This window comes from Lepidothrix coronata, unplaced genomic scaffold (assembly GCF_001604755.1).
Source record: "Lepidothrix coronata isolate B3197 unplaced genomic scaffold, Lepidothrix_coronata-1.0 Scaffold30, whole genome shotgun sequence".
NCBI classification, from domain to species: domain Eukaryota; kingdom Metazoa; phylum Chordata; class Aves; order Passeriformes; family Pipridae; genus Lepidothrix; species Lepidothrix coronata.
In genome coordinates, this window is record NW_016690210.1 from 3,932,107 (window position 1) to 3,951,789 (window position 19,683).

The window sequence follows — 19,683 nt, forward strand, 5'->3', positions numbered from 1 at the left end:
CAGCAGCATTGCCATGTACACACACAGTAATACCTAATACATGCATAATAACCTCCATATCAATACATAACCTGTGTCCTGTTGTTCACTATTTCCATTCTTTCCTAGGTTTGCACTGTAAGACCTTCTGGAGTATCTTCCTGTATGCTTTTTCCTGCAGAACAAGTTTTGCTGCTGATGCTGGTTTATTTTCACCACAGTTAATTAGGGAATGAGATATTAGAGGAAATGGGATGGGGGAAAGACATAGAGAGTAAGGAACCAAAGAAATGCAAACCTAGGGACTGCTTTTGACTCCAGTACAGGTGAAATAAGTCAGCAGTGAATTAATAATGAAGGCTGGCAGTGGCCAGACTGCAAGGGAGGTATTTTTCAAGTGACAGATGGAAAGAGTGTGCTGTGACTTCAATAGATGCAAAGCAGCAGGACCATCATGATCAAGAAAAAATAAAAGGTCACCAGCCATTATTCACAAGAAAACATTTGGCATAAGTGAGACACATAACTTGTCTCTTCAGGAACTCTTCAGATAAGGTTATTGGTGAAGGACATGGTAGACTTTTTTGTCAAAAGGACGAAAGTGTTTTATTTCCTCGTATGTTCTGAGGTAAGCCAATGCATGTTACACAGGACACGATCTGTTTAGAGGTAGGAGAAGGAATTTCGCTGCTGTCATTTGCTTTATATCTTTAGCCTTTGCTCATCTGGTTCAAGAAAAAAAGCAAACACAAACACCTGAACTCAAACAGACTCTAAACAAGGGTCGGAATATAGACAGGCATTACATAGCAAAAATCATTGGTTTTCAGTTCAGAACATGTTTTCTGGTCACTGCTTACAAAACACTGATTATTTTGGAGTAATACCCTTTGATTTAGTCTGTCCTTAACTTATGTCTCTCTCTGCCTGAAGCAGGAATATAGCAATTTAGACTCTCTCTGCCATTCCACCAGGATCTGGTAGTCTCTTATGTGGCATTTGGGCCATAGGTGGACAGAAAGGTTTGGGAGCACCTCATTCAGACTAGTTTTCCTACCAGTGTTCCACCTTGCCATGCTGCACACGTGGAGTTTAATTTAGCTGCTGCTGCAATTTATTTTTTTCTTTTTCATGTTTGTTACCTTGTAAGATACTTTAATTTTTCTAACTCTTTTACATCTGCATAAAACATTGTGTTCCATTCTGTCATTATCCTTCCCTGTATGATCTGCGGACCAGTCCACCAGGACTTCTGCATGGCAGGAACTGGCACTGCCTGTGAATGAAGACAAGTGGCAGCACCAGGCACCTCTGCAGATATGCATGCAACAATGTGTTACGTACTTATGTGTGTTACATTGTATTTACAACATATTTATATGTGTTATATTAACAATATGTTAATGTACAATAGTTAACACCACTGCAAACCTGAAGGTGGATTTCTTTTGGAGAAAATTTTGCAAAAAAGAGAAGCAATAAGAAGGTTCAGGCTGTAGCTAATTGTCAGGAAGAGATTAGCATCGTGCAAGGATGAGCTTGTCATTGGGAAATTAATTTATGCTAGTTTAAGGGGGTTTCCTGGCTTTTTCTTTGTTTGTTATCTTTGTAAGTATGAATATATTTGCATGATTACCATGATTGTTATTAAACCTTGCATCAGAATGGTGGTTACATCAGTCACAGATCTATAAAACTCTGTTCATTAGGACAAATAGAAGGAAAGGAAGCTAGAGACTGTGAAGTGGGACTAGCTGGAATGATTTGAGACATCACATCAATTTTCTTCCACTCCTTCTTAGGGTTTCATTACATAAGCAGTCTTGATGAATAGGTTCTCTGCGAGCTCTACTGAGGGGACCTGTGATTGTGACTCTTCCTTGTGTCAGAGCCTACATGGCCTCCTTCCACTAAATGGGAGGCTGCATCTATACCCATTTGACCAGTCTAAATGGACAGATCAGAAGCAGCAGCCAAAATTTGGTGTTATGATGCTGTGTTCTAAAACTTGCGCACATGTATTTAATGATTGTGGCATCAGTTAGAAACTAATTTTGGGTGCTGCTCCAGCCTGTGGGTGGGACAGGCCCAGGCTGCCACCCTCCCTTGGGGATCCCACAAGATCGTGGCCCCCAGCCCCAGGCAGCTGCTGGCCTGGCTGTACCATGGCACTCAGACCCTTGTGTTCTTGTGCTGTGGCTCTGTGTGCTCAGAATGTGTTTACATTCACTCATCACTTCTACTAACAGGCTTAACCTTGTAGGTTTTACATTTAATGATCAGTCCTACTCTGAATGCAATGTGATTGATAAAATATTCAGTTTGTGCCTATTAGCTCTAGATTAATGTCAGACCACGTATGTTGGACTAGAAATCTCGGCTATTAACATTCAGTCTCTCCAGTTAACATTCACTGATAATCAGGATATATTTTGGTCATGGCTGATGCCAAGGTAGGGTGAAGGGACAGACTAGACAATCTCCTGAGATGCCTTGCAGCAGTTTTCCTTTAGTAGAAAGCCTGGCATGCTGCTTATGCTCATTTAATCGTACAGCATTTCAAAAGCACTGACATGTGCTTTCACAGTTTCTGCACTGATTGCATTAAAGAAATTTGAAACTATGTAAAACGTATGTTTGATGTGAGGCCAGTCTTCGTGAGCGAAGATTTGGGAAAGGTCATTGACCCTTCGAGCCTGCGCAGTGGATTTTTTAGGTGAAACACAGCGTGCGCTGAACTGAGCCCACCCTTTAATCCTGAGGTTCATCTGCCGGGGCCGAGCAAGCTTGGACAGTGGCAGTGAGGGTCTCAGAACGTAGGTTTGTTTAGAGTGACCTTCTCTTAGATGGATTGCCTTACAGGGCTGACGAGCTCCATCTGCCCGGGGGGCTGGGAATCGAACCCGGGTATGTTTAAAACTGTACTTAACCCTGCATGTCTTCTGTAACATCAGTATTCAGCAAACACAGAGGTACTAAACAGAAGAACAGACTAGGCAGGTAGCAAGCCATATTCACCCCACCTGTAAGGGATTCTCCACCACAAACCAGTAAAGAAGTTCGAGCACCAGATTCATGAGGTGCCTGAAAGCACCAAGTCTCAGGGTACGCTCATGGCTGATGGAAGATGCAATCTTGGTTTTTACACAACCAATCTCTTTGTTATCTTTCTTTCTCTTCACAGTTTCTCTGTATGTGACAGCAATGCTCTAGGGTTGTGTCTAGACTTACCTGGGCTCCTGAACCTGAACCTCTGACCATGAAACTTGTCGTGTCCTGCTCTGACCCCAGTTAGGAAGGTCTGGGGACCCTCTGTGGTGTGCCACGGTGCCCACCTTGCCTGTGCATCCTGGATGTGTCCCTGTGCAGTGGGGAACAGTGGTAGTGGTGGAAAAGGGTGGGAGGAACATGAACACCCAAAGCTCGCTGACGTGGACCTGGCACAGTGGGAGTTTGCATCCAGACCCAGGAATTTGGAAAAATTCCTGGCTTCAATCATATTGCTGTTGCTGAAGCACCCTAGTGATGCAGGTGCTAATACAGCTTGTAGGTAACAGAGGAATCCCTTCTGATGCTCTGACAAAAGGTGATGTCAACACACATCACCTGCCAGCAGGAAATTTCAGCAGCGGGAACTGGCTTGTCCTGAAGAAGAGACTTTCCTGTTGCATATGATGAGGAGCGACTGTAACACATAAGAAACAATGAAAAGTTGGATTATTAAATGCACTGCTATTCTCAGTAGAAGCTGAGAGGATGTGCAATTTAAAATGCTTCACTGTGCTCTTACCAGCCACTGACCAGACAATCATGAATGAGGTGCCTAAATTCTACCACTTTTCTTTGTAAATGTGGAGATCTTTGGCTTTAACCCCTACTCCATCAGCATTCCACTAATTCTTCAAAATCTAGTCCAGGGCTGCCAGCACATTTTCTACCAGACAACAGAGCTACTTATGCCATTTCATTGCCACAGTGTCGAAGTGCCTAAGAAAATTTATAAAAACAATGTATTTTGTCTCAGACAAGTCCTGTTCTGAGGTAAGAAAATGTAGAGGCTCTCAGTTGCTGTGTTTTTGCAGAAAGTTTGTTTTGCTTTTAACATCATGCATTTAAAGGTTAAAGCATCAAAATCCAGGCAGAAGACACTTTATCTATTTAATTAGTTAGAACAACATGGGATAAGAGAAGTAATGGGACCATAAAAAACCCAGAAACTGAATCCTAATATGATTAGATGTGAGGGTTCCAGACAAAAAAAACCAAACAACAAACCAAACAAAAAACTCCCATCTTTATGCCATCAGAAGGCTTTATTAGGATTATGTACACCACTCTGCTTGTACCTGTGGGAAATAGATACTTTTGGATTGAGATCAGTGCATAAAACAGCTATTAGGATCAGCAAATGCATATCTCGTTATGTGAGGATAGTAAAGTGCTTGACAAACCTCACACCATTGCAAAAGGAAAGGTAGAGGGGGGAATATGATATATGTTTAAATGCATCATGATGTAATCATATTGGAAGAAAAGCTACTGAGAGGAAAAAAAATGAACCTTTAAATCAGATTAATTGCAGGAGAGAGGAGGGAGAAACTACCAACCTGGCTCTGGGAGAGTTTTGGCCTGCACTAGACAGAGCTAGATTTATTCATTAGAAGGATTATATAATGTGTCCATGATGGTAGAAAACCAGACTCAATGACACAGATGTTGTATCTCAAGAGCAGCCCTTTGAGGGCTTTGTGCCCTCCAGAACTTCCGTGGACCTTCATGCAACCCCAGGGCATGCAACACACACCCTCAGTTGCGGGCAATACATCCTTCTGTTTCCAACATACACATAACAAAAAAATAAATTATTAGAGCCACAAGAGGAAGATAGGGACCAGAAGAATCCCAGGAATAAGTGTTACGTATTGTGGACATTGAGAATCTGTGGCACTTGGCATTAAGTACATAGATGTAACCACATCTATCCTTGTCAATAGCCCATAAAATTACCCACATCTGATTTTAGAATAGCCTTCTCCACCTCTCAGTGTTTCATATGGGGTTTGAAATATCTCTATCACTATTATTTCTGACAGCCATTTGATAATTGTGTGTCTCTCAGGATGAAGAGGTCTTGGAGTTTGATTTAGCCATCCTTGAAGCAGACAGATTCTTTTAATCAGAGCAAGTTACTTATTTCTGAGCAGAAACTAAAAGATGGTGTCTTACATTAATTTAGCCTCATCAGTCTCCCAGTAATGTTTTTTCAGGCTGTTTGGTGAGACCTCTTTCAATCCATTAGTCACTTCCCTCTAAGATGAGGAATTCCCCCTGTAAATGATCAGTCGTGTACTGTTGTTTCAGTAAGGGCAAGAATCACTCAGAAAAACCAAAAGTATTGTGGAAGCATATGGAAAATAATTGTTTTTATGGAAGACATTTTCTGTGATGAGGGTGGTGAGGCAGTGGAACAGGTTGTCCAGAGAAGGTGTGGATGCTCCATCCCTGGAAGTGGTCAAGGCCAGGCTGGATGTGGCTCTAAGCAACTTGGTCTAGTGAAAAATGTCCATGCTCATTGAACTACGGTTGGACTAGATGACCTTTAAAGGTCCCTTCCAACCTGAACCATTCTGTAATTCTATGAAAAATACAAGGGACTAGAGAATGCTTGTTAGACAGCGTACTTGTTAGATGAAGGGTATTTCATCCTGGGGCATCATGAATATGTTACAGCCTTAGCCCTGGACATTAAACGTGGTGCCCACGAAGAAAAGTGTGATCCACTGTGCATGAGATCCAGGACAGAAGTCTCCTAGTAAGCTAACCATGTCCAATACACACCCTCAGACAGTGCCACACAGTTGCTAGGCAGGCCACAGGGAATGGCATACAGCAAGAACTGTTCCCAACACTGAAAGAGAGGGTGAGTCCACAAATGGTTATTAGCTTTGCAGACAGTTGATTTAAACCTATTTTTGTTCTGTTTCTTGACCTTTTAATTTTCTTCCCTCCCATTTTTCCTAAAAAGGCAGGACTGTACCCAGTGTAGTCAATATTTGTGATTTCCATCACAGATGCCCCTGTCTCTCTCTGAACGTCATAAACTCTCACTTGAGGTATTATGGAAGAGAGACAGAGAACCCTGTCCAGACTCCCATGGCCTATTTTTTCCAGTGAATGGCTCCAGGAAATGGAGAATGACAGAGACTAAACAAGTGTCTTTGGCTTAGAAGAATCTCGGAGCTGTTTACCTTCTGCCTTGAGCCTGCCAAGTGTGGAAGGTCAAGTATGCCTGACATGACTGCTGGATATGATCTTGTACAGATACACTGGATGAAACATATTTGCATGATTCAACCATCCTCAAAGCCAGTTCTCCTGGAGCCACCCTCATGGTAAAGTAGAAACCTGCTTAGTGTTTAAGGAACCAGCCTAAAGGCTCCCAGTGAATTTGATGACTGTTGCTTGAATGAGACAGTCTTTTTCCGTGCAGGTGAGTCTCCTGGGGGTCTCAGAGGATGACTCTGTTTGGAGGCCAGCATGGAGGAGCACTGGTACACACCACTGTCACACAGCACAAACTGCAGTTGGCAGCAGGTGCTGCTCATTTTGAAGGGCTCTCACGAGGAAAGCACTAACTGGTCTTCCAGAGTCCATACCTTCCCAGAATCACAGAATATGCTGAGTTGGAAGGGACCCACAAGGATCATCAAGTCCAACCCTTAGCCCTGCACAGGACCATCCCCAAGAGTCACACCATGTGTCTGAGAGCATTGTCCAGGTGCTTCTTGAACTGTGTCAGGCTTTGTACTGTGGCCACTTCCCTGGGGAGCCTGTTCCAGCACCGAAGAACCCACTGGATGAAGAACATTTTTCTAATATTCCAACCTAAACCTCCCCTGACACAACTTCAGGAGTCCTGTCACTGGTCACCACAGAGAAGAGATCACTGCCTTCCCTTCATGAAGAAGTTGTAGACTGTATTGAGGTCTCCCCTCAGTCTCTTCCTCTCCAGGCTGAACAGACCAAGTGACCTCAGCAGCTCCTCATATGGCTTCCCCTCAAGGCCCTCCACCATCCTCATTGCCCTCCTTTGGACTCTCTAATGGTTTCATATCTTACACTGCAGTGACCTAAACTGCCGCAATACTCAAGGTGAGGCTGCCCCAGTGCAGAGCAGAGCGGGACAATCCCCTCCCTTGCCTGGCTGGAGATGCTTTGCCTGATGCCCCCCAGGGCACGGTTGGCCCTCCTGCCTGCCAGGGCATTGCTGACGCATATTCAACCTGCCATCGCCCAGGACCCCCAGCCAGGGTGGCTGCAGAGGATGCAGAAGTAGATCCCAACACTCCTAAGGCCTCTGGAGAGCGGGGGGCAGAGAGCCCACGGCTGCTGCTCCTCGGGCGCTGCGCTCCTCGCCCAGGGGCGTGTTCCCTCCCCACACCCTCCGTGGGGCAGGACAGAAAACAGCAACACGCACCGTGATCAGCGGCCCCGCACCAGGAACCCTGTTCATCCCTCCATCCAGGGAGGGCTCCCAGCGCCCGGCCCCGCTCCGGGAGGAGGTGCCACCGGCGGGGCGGGGACGGGCGGGTCCGCCCGGGGAGCGGCACAGCCCGGCCGGAGCCGCCGCGGGAGTCGCCGAGCGGCCGGGGCAGAGCCATGGCCCAGAGATACGATGTGATTGTGGTCGGAGGCGGCATCTCAGGTGGGTTCGGCGGGGTCTGGGCTCCGTGGTCGGCGGCGGTGCTGGTGGGGCGGTGCCGGAGCATCGCGCGGGGGAGATGCTGCGGGCTGAGCGGGGCTCCTCCGGGGAGCCCGAGGTGCGAACGCATCCCCCCGCCGGCTCGGTAAAGCTGGCTGAGGTCGGTCCCCATAATGAGGGCGGAAAGCCCTATGAGGCAGGCGGTATTTTATTATTATTAAATTATTAGTATTACTTTTTATTGTCTTTATTATTTTAGTTATTTTTATCTTATTTTTATTTTATAATTTACTTTATTATTATTTTTATTTTATAATTTATTATAATTATTTTTGTTTTATAATTCTTTTTATTATTATTATAATCTATTTTTTATTTTATTTTAATTTTAATTTTTATTTTTAGTATTTCTACTATTTTTATTCAATAATTCATTATCACTTATTTTATTTTATTCTTTTTATTCTTTTTATTTTTAGCATTTTTTAATTTTACTTTTCACTATTTTTATTCAATTTTATTTTATGAATTTACATTTTGGTTTTTTTTCTAGTTCTTCCAATGTCCAGTTTCTAGTTCCCCTTTCAGTGCAGGTATGGGTCTGAGAGCATGAGCAGCCTGGCAGAAATGGATGGAGAAAGTATCATGGGCCTTGGAGCCTTCTTGCATTTGAGTGGCAATCTGCTGTTTTTAACCTAATCTGGGTTGGAAGACCTCTGTGCCTGCCCACAGTGAATCTCTTTCCAGTGTGTTTTGTTCCAAAATACATGTGCCAAATAAATTATGTATGTGCAGTAGATATTTTTTTTCCTTCTGTGCCTTTGACATATCAAATATTTGCTTTTTTGCTCCTTAGCATTAGGAGGTATGCAGCTCCTGTCCTGTATGGCAATCTCCTCAGTGCAAACATCCACAGATCTAAGTAGTATCTCTGGCCAAACCACAAACAAATTACTTGAGATGTGTTACAAAATGTGATTCTGTTAATCCGTTTTTTTTTCACATGGCTTTTAATTTCCACTGTTTATTTATATATAATTCTAGATGTCTGTTTAACCGTTATATTAAGGTATGCAGCATGCAATTTGAATGATATACATAATGCAGTGACAAAATCATTCTCTGATATGATTCTGTGATAACAAACTGCTGAATAGTGATTGAATGTTTCAAGTATGTTTATACAATTAGCAAAAATTAACCATTGCTTTTCTATAAAGCATAGTTGATTCTGGACACAGCATTATGGCTAATTTTTAACTTATACTGTGTTTCATAGTGAAACTCAATTACAGAAATTAGCCAGTGGTAATTATCTGTTCATGCCTGGTAAACAAAAACATTTCCAGTGGCGTGGTTTTGTACAGCAATAGTGCTACATTCCCTCTGTTGAATGAGTTGGAGTGAAAGAGTTAGTGTAACAGCTTTTAATATACCCTTGGGTTTTGTATGGTTGCCATGGGAATATTTTCATGGCGAGTCTGCACAGCCCACATATGTTTTTCTGTAGGAGCAGTCAGAACAGAGAAGCACATGCTATGCCATGTTAAATTGTGCTTCACTCTTTGCTACCTGTAGACAGCAGCAAGTGGCAGTGGGGATGTAGGGAACCCGTTTTCTATTGACTTATTTTTACACCAAATCTTCTCTAAAGTGCTCTGGTTTCACGCTGTAGCAGTTTTTCTCTTGTCTTCACACAAAGGCTGGGAAAATTTACAGGCACAAAAATTACTTTTAACTAAGTACCCCTCTTCAGTCACTTCCCTTTAGCTGCTGTGTACCACTCCTGCTTCACCTCTGATTCACACTTCTCTGTAAATCATTGGCCTTGCAGCCAGGTGATGAAACTGTGGTTTTATATCACCTTATGCTGCTTGAAAACTCCTGTTAACATGCACAACCACTGTAGAAATCTCATCTCCCATCTACTGGAGAGTGAAGTGTGTGATTTTTGAAATGAGGGACTCCTTGGGGGCCAGGTTTGTTATTACTCAACACGTGATGTGTTCCTTCAGAAAGTCACAGATTTTGAGCTGCCTGAGGTGCAGCCGACTGAGATTCCGTGGTTACTGTCTTTAGGTGAGGAAGGCATCAGTTGGTGCACAGCTGTAGAACAGCAGAAAGCTCTTGTAACATTCAGATGTGCTTGAGTTGGTGGCTACAGCAGTCAGCAAAGCAGGTAATTGCAGAGCAAACAAAGAGGTGCTGTGCCAGCAAGAGGATGTAAACAAAAGTGTCACAGAGCTGCCACCTGGCTGTCTGTGTTCTGTTTGTTCCTTTAGAGTAGTGCGAGCTGTCCTTTTGCGAACTCAGACCCTCCTTGGCAACAGTTCTGTCTATCTTTTTATCCAGATGTAATCAGTAGGGTCTAAAATTTAAAGAGTGAAAGAACCACATAATGGAATAGCAGTGCAGAGGCCCTCACAACCCTGCCAGTCACTGTTCTCCTCTGAAGGCACTGATCTTTTATCCGAGGATGCCACTTCCTTTGCTGAATCATTTTTAGTGTCCTTTATTGGGGGTTTGATAAAAGGCAACAATAAAACTGAAGAACTGACTAATTTTAATTTTGCTTAATGAAAATCTACTCAAAATTACTCTTCATTTTTTTCAAGTCAAAAAAATGGTCTGTGGCTTGTCTGAAGATGTCAGACAATCTCAATAGGCTTTATGGTGACGAAGACCTTTGAGGAACAGGGGGATTTACTAAGGAGTAGATTCTGCTTTTTGGGTAAAACTTGATCTGAAGTCCATGAAATATTTTGGGAATGGCGTAGTTTAAAAGGAAATATTTTAAAGGAAAGTTTCCCAGTGTAAAAAAGCGTATATGAAAATGCTTATCCACGCACTGTGTGTAGTATTCCTTGTACTAAAGAATATTTAGATCTGAAGCATAACAGGCCCTCATAGAGCTGGAACTTGCATCGTAATAGGTTCTTTGCTTAGTTGTCTCTTTTTCTTTGAAGGGCTCCTCAAGCATGAGGGTCAAAACAAGTATTAGAAAACTAGGAAGTTATGTCACCAAACTTGTTTATCTTCTTAATTGAGACACTGATGACAGAAATTTTCTTCAAATAAAATCTTGGAGTCTGTTCAGAGATTTCATTTGAAGACTTTCTCCATACGTTTTCAAAAGTGCCTTCCTGTCCCTGCTTTTGCCATGGGAACCTCTTTCCTTCTTTTGTTTTCAAGAAAGTTATCAGATTTTATCCTCATATTATGCCAGTCCTACTTAAGAAAATGCTTCTCTTAAATCTCTGGTGCACGGATTTTACAATCAAAATGAGGTTAATTGATTCTCTTTTTTCCTCTGAAAGGTGAAGCCTTCTCTTAAATAGAGTGAGTGTTATTTGAAGTATGCTTAATGTTTTGCTGTTCACAAGCAATCTTGTCATGTTCCTGTAAGTTTAGAACCAAAACATACGGTAAGATAAAGTATTTCTCATGTTAGGTTTTAAAAATATTTACATACCCGTTGTTGCATTAGTGAGATACCACTGTGCTCTCTACTCTTCCTAAGCCTCGATTTTTAATTGTGTGATGATCTAATATTCTGTATAATTGCAGTAGCTCTCACTGCATCTGTGAACCAGTTTCAAGTTGCTTTAAAAATAAAAACCAAACCAAAACACCCCAAACCAGGCTAAGTGTTTTGGGGGACTGTTATTTGAAAGTGTTCTATCTGTTTTAAAATAAATGCAGGGGGCAAAATTTTTTAAAATAATTTTTTTTTAAAACTATTTAAAAAAAATTTAAAACCAAACTAGGACACGCTGTAAGAAAGCTATAGACAAGATGTATAATCTTCAGTAGATACTTGTTTCTTTTTGCTCTCTGGTAGTAATTTACAGTGTCTCAGTACTCTTCATTTGAAAAGATACTTTGCCAAATGAGGCACTATGTTTTTGGAGAGCATTTCTAGTGTGGGAGTCTTATGCTAGATGGAGAAGAAAAAACCCCAGACCAAAACAGGTAATGGGCATGGATGGAATAGCTGTGCATGACGAATCAGAATGGATACATCTGTGGGAGGATTCTGACCCTCTCCATGGGATATCACCCTCTCTGGGATGCACTGTGGCAAAGGGAATCCAGGACATTTCCCTGTCAGTTTACCTGATGAAGCTCTTGGTTCACATTTTCGGTCCCCTCTCTCTGTATCTGCCATCAGGGAGTTATTCCTTTTGCATTCAGCTACTCTCATGGCTACTGTGAAGGACTATGAGGCAGTTTGGTGGAGCCTGCATTTGACTTCTAGATATTTCACAGGAAAAACTTGGCAGTGCACAGTAAACAGAACACAAAGCAGCTGCATAATGTTGTGAAATAGTTTGGTAGCCTAGGCAGCAGGGACAGCACTTGTAATTCACTGTCTGATACCTCCTAATTGGTCTGAAAGTTGATTTGATAAGAAGCTTTCCAGTCTACCTGCAGGAGCCATCTCATCTTGCAGGGCTCAAAGTGATGCATCATTAAGGAAAGCTTTTCCATTAGCTTATTTAACCATTATGAAAGAGCGTTATTAGGGAAAGTTCATTCAGTCTGTTCAACAAAATGGAAAAACCACCATGGGAGGGCCAAAAAGGGTAAGTTAGGATGGTAAAATTTTGGGCAAAGAATTGCTGGGTAGCTAATATTTGAAATAACTGGTAGAGAATCAAAGCATATGTGTAGCAGCAGATGTTAGGGTTACAAACTGAAAGGTCCACAGGATTTTCTTATTTGTACTGCTGAATTGCATATTTTTTTTTTGACAAACAAGATTAGGAACAGGAGAGGCTGAAAGCTCTTTGTAAGAAAGTTCAGTGCATTGTTTTCTTGCAGGGGTGTTTTTAGTATGTGAGGTTTGTCAGTCTAACCTAATCACACTGCAGATGATGGTAGGTGTTCATCTGCATTAGTGTCTCAGTTCAGACCAAGTGTGTACCTGGAGCACATCTTCTGGTTGACTCTATTTACTGTTCTACCATGTGCATCAAGAGAGAAGGCTTGGGGCATTTCCCTTTTGCATGAGACCAAAGAGGAAGATTGTAGGAACTCACCTTTTGAGCTCCAAGCCTTAATGGCATTGGCCCTATGCAGGACCATACAAGAGCTAGTCTAAATAAAGCCCCTTTCATGCATATGGTATATGGATACTGGGTATTCAGGATACCACTGTTTTACTCTGCACTTCTGATGTTCTGCACTATTTGCTAACATAGACACTTCAAACTTGCTGTCTTTGTAAACTTTTAGTTCGGCTGCTCAAAGGTGGTGACATGGAAAGAGTAAGCATTTTGATTTTGTGCTCTTCTTCCATGAAGATACAGTTAAAAATAGTTTACTTGGTCATCCTGACCACAGATGTGGACCTGCATCCTCTGTCTCCATCCTCTGTGTTTTCTCCTTGCCTACTTTTTTTTCTTTCATTTTCTTGCAGCATTGAGAGATTGATGGAAGATCACTTTCTGTGTAATTGTGAATTTTGATTTGCTCATTTTACTCCTTGGCATCATCAGGTACAGGAGTAATTTTAAAGAAACACTTGCTGTAGTGAGTGAGCATAGTGTCAGTCTCCAGGAAATAACCACCTTTTGTTCACCTCAGTGACATGAGTCTGGGTCAGTGCTGGTGCCTGTAGTCCCAGTGGCTGTGATGAGCAGCCCATTGCTCTGGCTCCATCCTGGGAGTGTTCAGGCTGTCTATGATGATCTTAGGAGTATGCTGACAAGGGTATTGTCAGCTGGTGAGTGGAGGTAATCTTGTCAAAAGGTGGAGAACTGTGCAAAAAAGCTAACTAGACATGTTTGCACTGCCTAAGCAGGCAGCCTGAGCAATGTGGGCTTACACAGCCCTGATAGTCCCAGAGGAAAACTTCCTTGTGGTATGATAAATACAGAGCAGAGTTTGCTCTATATTTATATATCTTACACAGCAATTAATGACAATGAATTAGGTCTCATGCTTAATTTAATCAATTGAGAAAGCTTTTTTTCTGCAGAAGTTATTCTGTATGTAAACAATCTGGGTGATTTTGGCATATTTCCCACTGGCACGGTTCCCTTCTCTGTAGCACAACTGACAAATGTAGTTAAGTAGTTCTGTTATTTAAAGATTAAAAAGCCATATTGTCTCGCTGCCCCTTCCCAGAGCAGGAGCTGCTTGCCTTTGTGTTGTCTCAGTTCTGTAGCAGTTATTTCACAGAGTGCACTGATATGATAGTGAAGTTTATGCTGGTTCTAAAAGTTTACTTAGCAGTGCCCTGGTGGGTTGAAGAGCTTCCCTTGGTTTTGCTTTACAGATAATGTGTCTTGATGTACTCATGAAGCACTCAGTTATGTTTCTAGAATCAGTCATCATTCCTGATGAATCACAGTAACAGACCTTTAAAGGTCCAACCCTCCTGCAATGAGCAGGGACATCTTCAACCAGATCAGGTTGCTCAGGGCCCCATCCAAACTGACCTTGGATGTTTCCGGGCACAGGGCACCCACCACCTCTCTCAGCAACCTGTTCCAGTGTTTCACCACCTTCATTGAAAGAAATCTCTTCCTTTCTATGTAATCTGAATCTACCCTCTTTTAGTTTAACACCATTACCCCTTGTCTTATCATGACAGGCCCTACTAAAAATTTAATCCTTACCTTTCATACAAGGCCCCTCTAGGTACTGGAAGGTGCTATAAGGTCTCCCCAGAGCCTTCTTTCCTCCAGGCTAAACAACCTCAATTCTCTCAGCCTTTCCTCACAGGAGAGGTATTCCATCCCTCTGATCATTTCTGTGGCCCTCCTCTGGACCTGCTGCAACAGGTCGATGTCTTTCCTGCGTTGAGTACTCCAGAGCTTCATCCTTACTTCAGTTTCTTGAGGAAATTCCATTAATCTCGTTACAGTTTCAGTCATTTAATTTTTCTATAGCCATTTTTGAACTTAACATGATGTTCCTTCTGGGCTGATAACCTATTTCATTCTTGTAAAATTGTGTCAGATACTAATGTTCTTGCTGCCTTGTAAGATGGTTTGTCAAGATGAGATGATTTATCTAATTCACAAATCTTTTTTTTCCTTATGGGCTGATCTGTGTCTAGGGTTTATAATTTGTAATGTTGCATAATTATTGTTTAAAGGTTTTTTTTGCTGATTTCAGTGGTCAGTGAGGGTGCACTACAGGACATTGGTATTTAAACCATGAAAGCGTAGCATTCTTTTAGGTAACCCACCCATGCATTTGTATCTTACACAGCCTTCTCTGTTCTGTTAGTTTTCTGTTTAAACATCTCGCTTAAAAGAAATATCAGTGTGAAGTCACTTGGAAAACTGTATTTGCTCCACAAACCATTATTATGACCCCCAGTATTCGGGGCTGGAGTGCTGTAAGGGAACAGAAAGAAGAATGGCCATAAGTGTCTCATTCGGGGAGACCCTGAGCTCTGGATAAGCTAATAATAAAGGAGAAAGTGCCTCTCAAGCCCGAGAGGAGTTGCATTGACTTAGTCAAGAAACAGTGACAGTATTAATGGTAAGAGCAGGCTTCCAAGGAGAAAGAGCGTGAAGTATTTTCAGAGACAAAGCTGTCCAAGGGAATTTAACCCCTTCTCCTCTTCATCTCTTCTTCTCTCCCCTGTCCTCCTTTGTGCTGCCTCATTGCCAGACAGATGCTCCCACCTCTCCAAAAAACATGGGGCTGCTGTCCCTGTGCCACCCACAGCCCCACAGGACTCAACTGCGTGGACTTAGGTAAGGTGGGGTGGGATCCTAATGGCCTCAGGAGCAGTAGCAGCTGTGGATGGAGAGCAGGGAACTGCCCAAGGAAATGATGAGCATCAGGATTTTTGTAGGGGGTCTGTGTGTGTTTGTATAGAGGAAGAGAGGGCAGGGGACAGGATGGGGGAATGCAAAGCGCAAACCATCCCTGGAAGAATGGATGCTCCAGTCTAGAAAGTTTGAGGTCTCATGAGCTACTTCTGGTAACTGGTGTATATGGCAAAATACATCATAGATGCACTAATTTTTAACACTGGAGAGTCTGGCTGTGGCTCATTAGGGTCTCTGGCATCTTGCAGTTACGAAGACTGGGTTGTGGTGGTGACCTGGCTTCTGTTGGCACTTCATGTTTCGGGTGATTACCAAGTTTCCTGAGGTTCTAATTAATTTTAAATCTCCTTATCTTACAGATATTACTTTAAACTCTTCAATTTCTTCACATTTTTCATTTTCTACCCAGCTGGAAGTGAGGAGGATGGGGAGGAATGATGCCTTTGTAGCCAGCTGCTCTTTACCTTGATGGTATAATTCAAATATAAAACATTGAATGCAGTCTGCTCAGTTGACTGCACGTGGCAACAACTGATCAAACTGTCAGTTCATGCTGTGCATCGTGATTACCTGGATTGCATGGATAGCTTGCATATAAACTGGAATAATTTTTGCTTCAGTGATAGAGCTGTTTTGAATGTGTTAAATATTGGTCAAGACATCTCTTTCCATCCAATATGAGTTAATTTTTTATGAGGCAGCTGGGCCAGAGTCTGGATCAGTGAGTAATGCTAAATAGTGAGGACAAATGAGGAAGGGAAAGAGTGTAAATGCTTTTAGTTTACACCTTAGATACTTATCTTTTCCTCTATGCTTCCTTCAACTTTTTTTCCCCCATGCATTCTATCAGAATGGTACCATTCTAATGGTAGCATTTTTCTTTCATAGCACTGATGTTTTCACAAGCTGTTCGACTCAAACTTCCTCCTGTCTGCACTTAGAGATGATTGCAAGACAGTTGCTTAAAAGTCTTATTTAGTGGTTCTCTTTTGGGCTTCTCTGAATGACAGGTATGTTCTCAGCCTTTGGTATCTCAGCCAGGGAATGCTTCATCATGAGCTGGCTGTTGAGAGATGAAGTGGTCTTTTTGGGCTACCAGCAAAGAGCTGGTGAATTGCAAAGTGGCAGGGCTCATCTTCATTTCTCAGTTGTTCAAATAGATAAAATGTTCACAAATCCTTGTAAGCTTTACAATTGAGCCTGTATGTGTGTATTCCTACTTGTATATGTGGGCTGTGGTGAGGGTGGTGAGACACTGGAACAGGGAGGCTGTGGATGCCCCAACCCTGGAAGTGTTAAAGATGGGTTGGATGAGGCCTTGAGCAACCTGTTCTGGTGGGAGATGTCCCTGACCAAGGCAGGAGGGGTTAGGACTGGATGATCTTTAAGGTCCATTCCAATCCCTTAATATTCCATGATTCTGTGATGATGATGGGAACTTCCTAAGAGTCACTGAGGCGTGGATATTTGAAAGTGATGCTGAGATATGCTCGATATGATCTGTAATTATTAAGAGCAAGTGGGTGAAAATCATTAACTAAAGATCAAGTAACATGGAACAAAATGGATAGCTATGGAATGAGGGCATGGTAGTTCTGTTGGGCTTTGCTGTCATACAAAAGTGACCTCTAGGTGGATGCCTGTGAGTCGTCTGATACAGAGAAATCTGGGAAACTACAGGTCATTCTTTATTGTCAAGATTAAAAGGCTAGTCTTTTGTAAGTTCACATCTTCTATTCAGTCATATATTTTGAGCACTTACTTTTCTCAGGAGATTAATAAAAAAGAATTCTTTGCTTGAGACCATGCAAGGCTTGGCAAAACAGATAAGCATTTCTCTTCTGAGGCAGCTGTTGCATAATTTTGCAAAATTTTCCAGATGTAGTTTCCAGATGTAGTCTTTTTTTTTTTTTTCCACGTTGCTGTGTATGGGAGGCAAAACTCATCTTCAGAGTAAATCTGGCTGACATTTTATTTGCTTGTGTATCTCTTCGTAATAGTAATGCCTGAAAGGATGCTTTTAGTAAACTGCCTGTATAATGCCTCAGGCAGTTCATTGTGCTCAGCTTTATTTGTTCCAGTGCTATGATCTGTTTGTTGTAGTGCTTTCAGTTCTCTTTATCTCCTTTGTTTCTTCCCTCTGTCTATAGCGTTTTGAGGCAACCTAGGCTGTAAACTAGAAGAGAGGGGACCGTGAGAATGAAGGCATGAGGTAATGCTGGGGTACAGATGATGATGATGATGATAATAATAATAATGAAATTAGCTCTTCAGTATATCCTGAAGTCATAACAAAAGACCTGCAGAATGTGGTTTGGGTTTCGGGTTTTTTTTACCTTACTGGGGCCTAGAAGCAGACTTCTGACTCTTCCTTTTGAAGTGTGAGGTGGGCACTGAATGGGTGTTCTGCTCCATGTGTAAGACATGACAAGTCTATAAAATAAAAACAGATCACTGAGTAAATGAGTGATACTAGAAATACTCAACCTTTGAAAAATTGGAGTGCCCAGTTTCGCCAATCTGTGTTTTCACTGGATACTTCAAATGTAACAGTGCAGTGGAAACAAGAGGGAAGCCCTGGGCAAAACAACTGTGGCTTCAGTGCTTGAGCCTTTGTGTCACTGTACCAAAGCTGTTGGGTTTCCACCCAAACACAAAAAGTTGTCTCTTCCCATGCCTGGCAGGGTTTGGGCTTAAGGCCTCACAGCTTCACTCATTTCATTTGTATCTGTCCAGGCTCTGTATCACTTAGCCAGCTGCAGTGCCTGGGACAAAAGGAGACTGAATATTTTTAGTGTTGTTTTTAAGAATTCTGCTTAATAAATACTGCTCCCTGCACCATGAATGAATCATCTGTGAGCACTTTCAGAGAGAGGAGATCACAGAAAGTTGGGATTAGAGTTTATGCTCATATGAAGTCCCATTAACTCACGGGAATGCTCTTACTGACCTTGGTGACAAAGTCACAGAATTAGAGCTCTGACAGAAAAGCTCATTGTCTTGGCTAGACAATGAAATGCCAATAGAAATAAATTATATTTGCTCATAGAGTGCTGTATCCTAGGCAGAAATGTTATGTCCTTTGTACAAATATTTTAAGTAAATGTACATTTTAAGCAGGTAGTCAGATTGATAATGTCTTTTTTTGCTCCTTGGGGTTTCTGAAACTGCAATTTTGTTATTTTCTTAAGTTCTGTAATGTTTTACCTGAATTATATTCATTTTAATGGCATTAATTGCAGCACAGTGATACAGTTTAGGAAGAGAGAGTATGTCCCCCCACGGTCAAAATACTTAGATCAAGAGTTGCTTTGATACCATTCATTGTACTGTTCAGAATATTACCAATAGTGATAGTTTACAGAAGCCCAGCTCTACCATGGTTTTAGGTTCTGAACTTTTGTATCTTTCTCCCATAAGATTGGGCCAGATATTTAAAGTACCATTGTAAAGCTGGCCCAAATTAGAGAAGTTAAAAGGTTACCTTCACCCTGTTCTTCACAAGGGCAAAATTCCTTGATCTTCCCATAATGTGAGGAACTTTACAAAACAAGACAGTACCACCTTAACTCCCCCAGACCGTGGGCCAGTGTTGGTTTTGTTCTTTCTGTTGTTATTGCTTTGTTTTTTATTTTACTTACAACCCTTATTTTTTAATGCTTTACAGGCATTACTGTCTCAAGCCATTATTTCAATTAAAACGTTTTAGCTGGCTAATGATGAGTGACAGAGGTAGAGGTGACCAGCGCCAGGTTCAATCTCTCAGCGGCGGAGCAGTAATTGGATTGTGTTCATTAGAGCACAAACAAAACCAGTGCTATTAAATTGCAGTTTCTAGCACAGCAATGCAATAAGGAGTCTGTGGAAAATGAAGGAGAATGCCCACTGGTGAAAAATGGCTGCTTAGCTGTGGATGAGAACGTGCCTTTTGTCTGGTCCTGCCCTCCATCCCTTCAGTGTCCCAGTGGAATGTGAACTGTGCAGTGCTGATGGCACTGAACTGACAGGATGTTGTGGGGACATTTTTTTTTATTTTATTTGAATTTTTAGAGTAATTAGGTCTAAGCAACAGCAAACCGTATTCTACTGTTAACTGGTCTAATTTTAACATACCAGAAACTTAATTCTTGATCGAGGGAGTATTTTCTCTTTCCCTCCCCAGAACTGACCTCAGCTGCTTGGGACATATTCCTCTTTGTTTCTTCT

At 42.1% G+C, this 19,683-nt stretch overlaps 1 protein-coding gene across 1 annotated transcript in view; it reads left to right on the forward strand.

Moving 5' to 3' along the window:
* The first annotated feature begins 7,570 nt into the window (after nt 1-7,570).
* The window catches only part of LOC108495345 (amine oxidase [flavin-containing] B-like), a 52,632-nt gene continuing 40,519 nt past the window's right edge, over nt 7,571-19,683 (forward strand). The window contains exon 1 of the mRNA XM_017810957.1: nt 7,571-7,684. Within this exon, the coding sequence (XP_017666446.1) occupies nt 7,639-7,684 (46 nt within the window). The 5' untranslated portion in view covers nt 7,571-7,638. The remainder of the gene's footprint in view (nt 7,685-19,683) is intronic.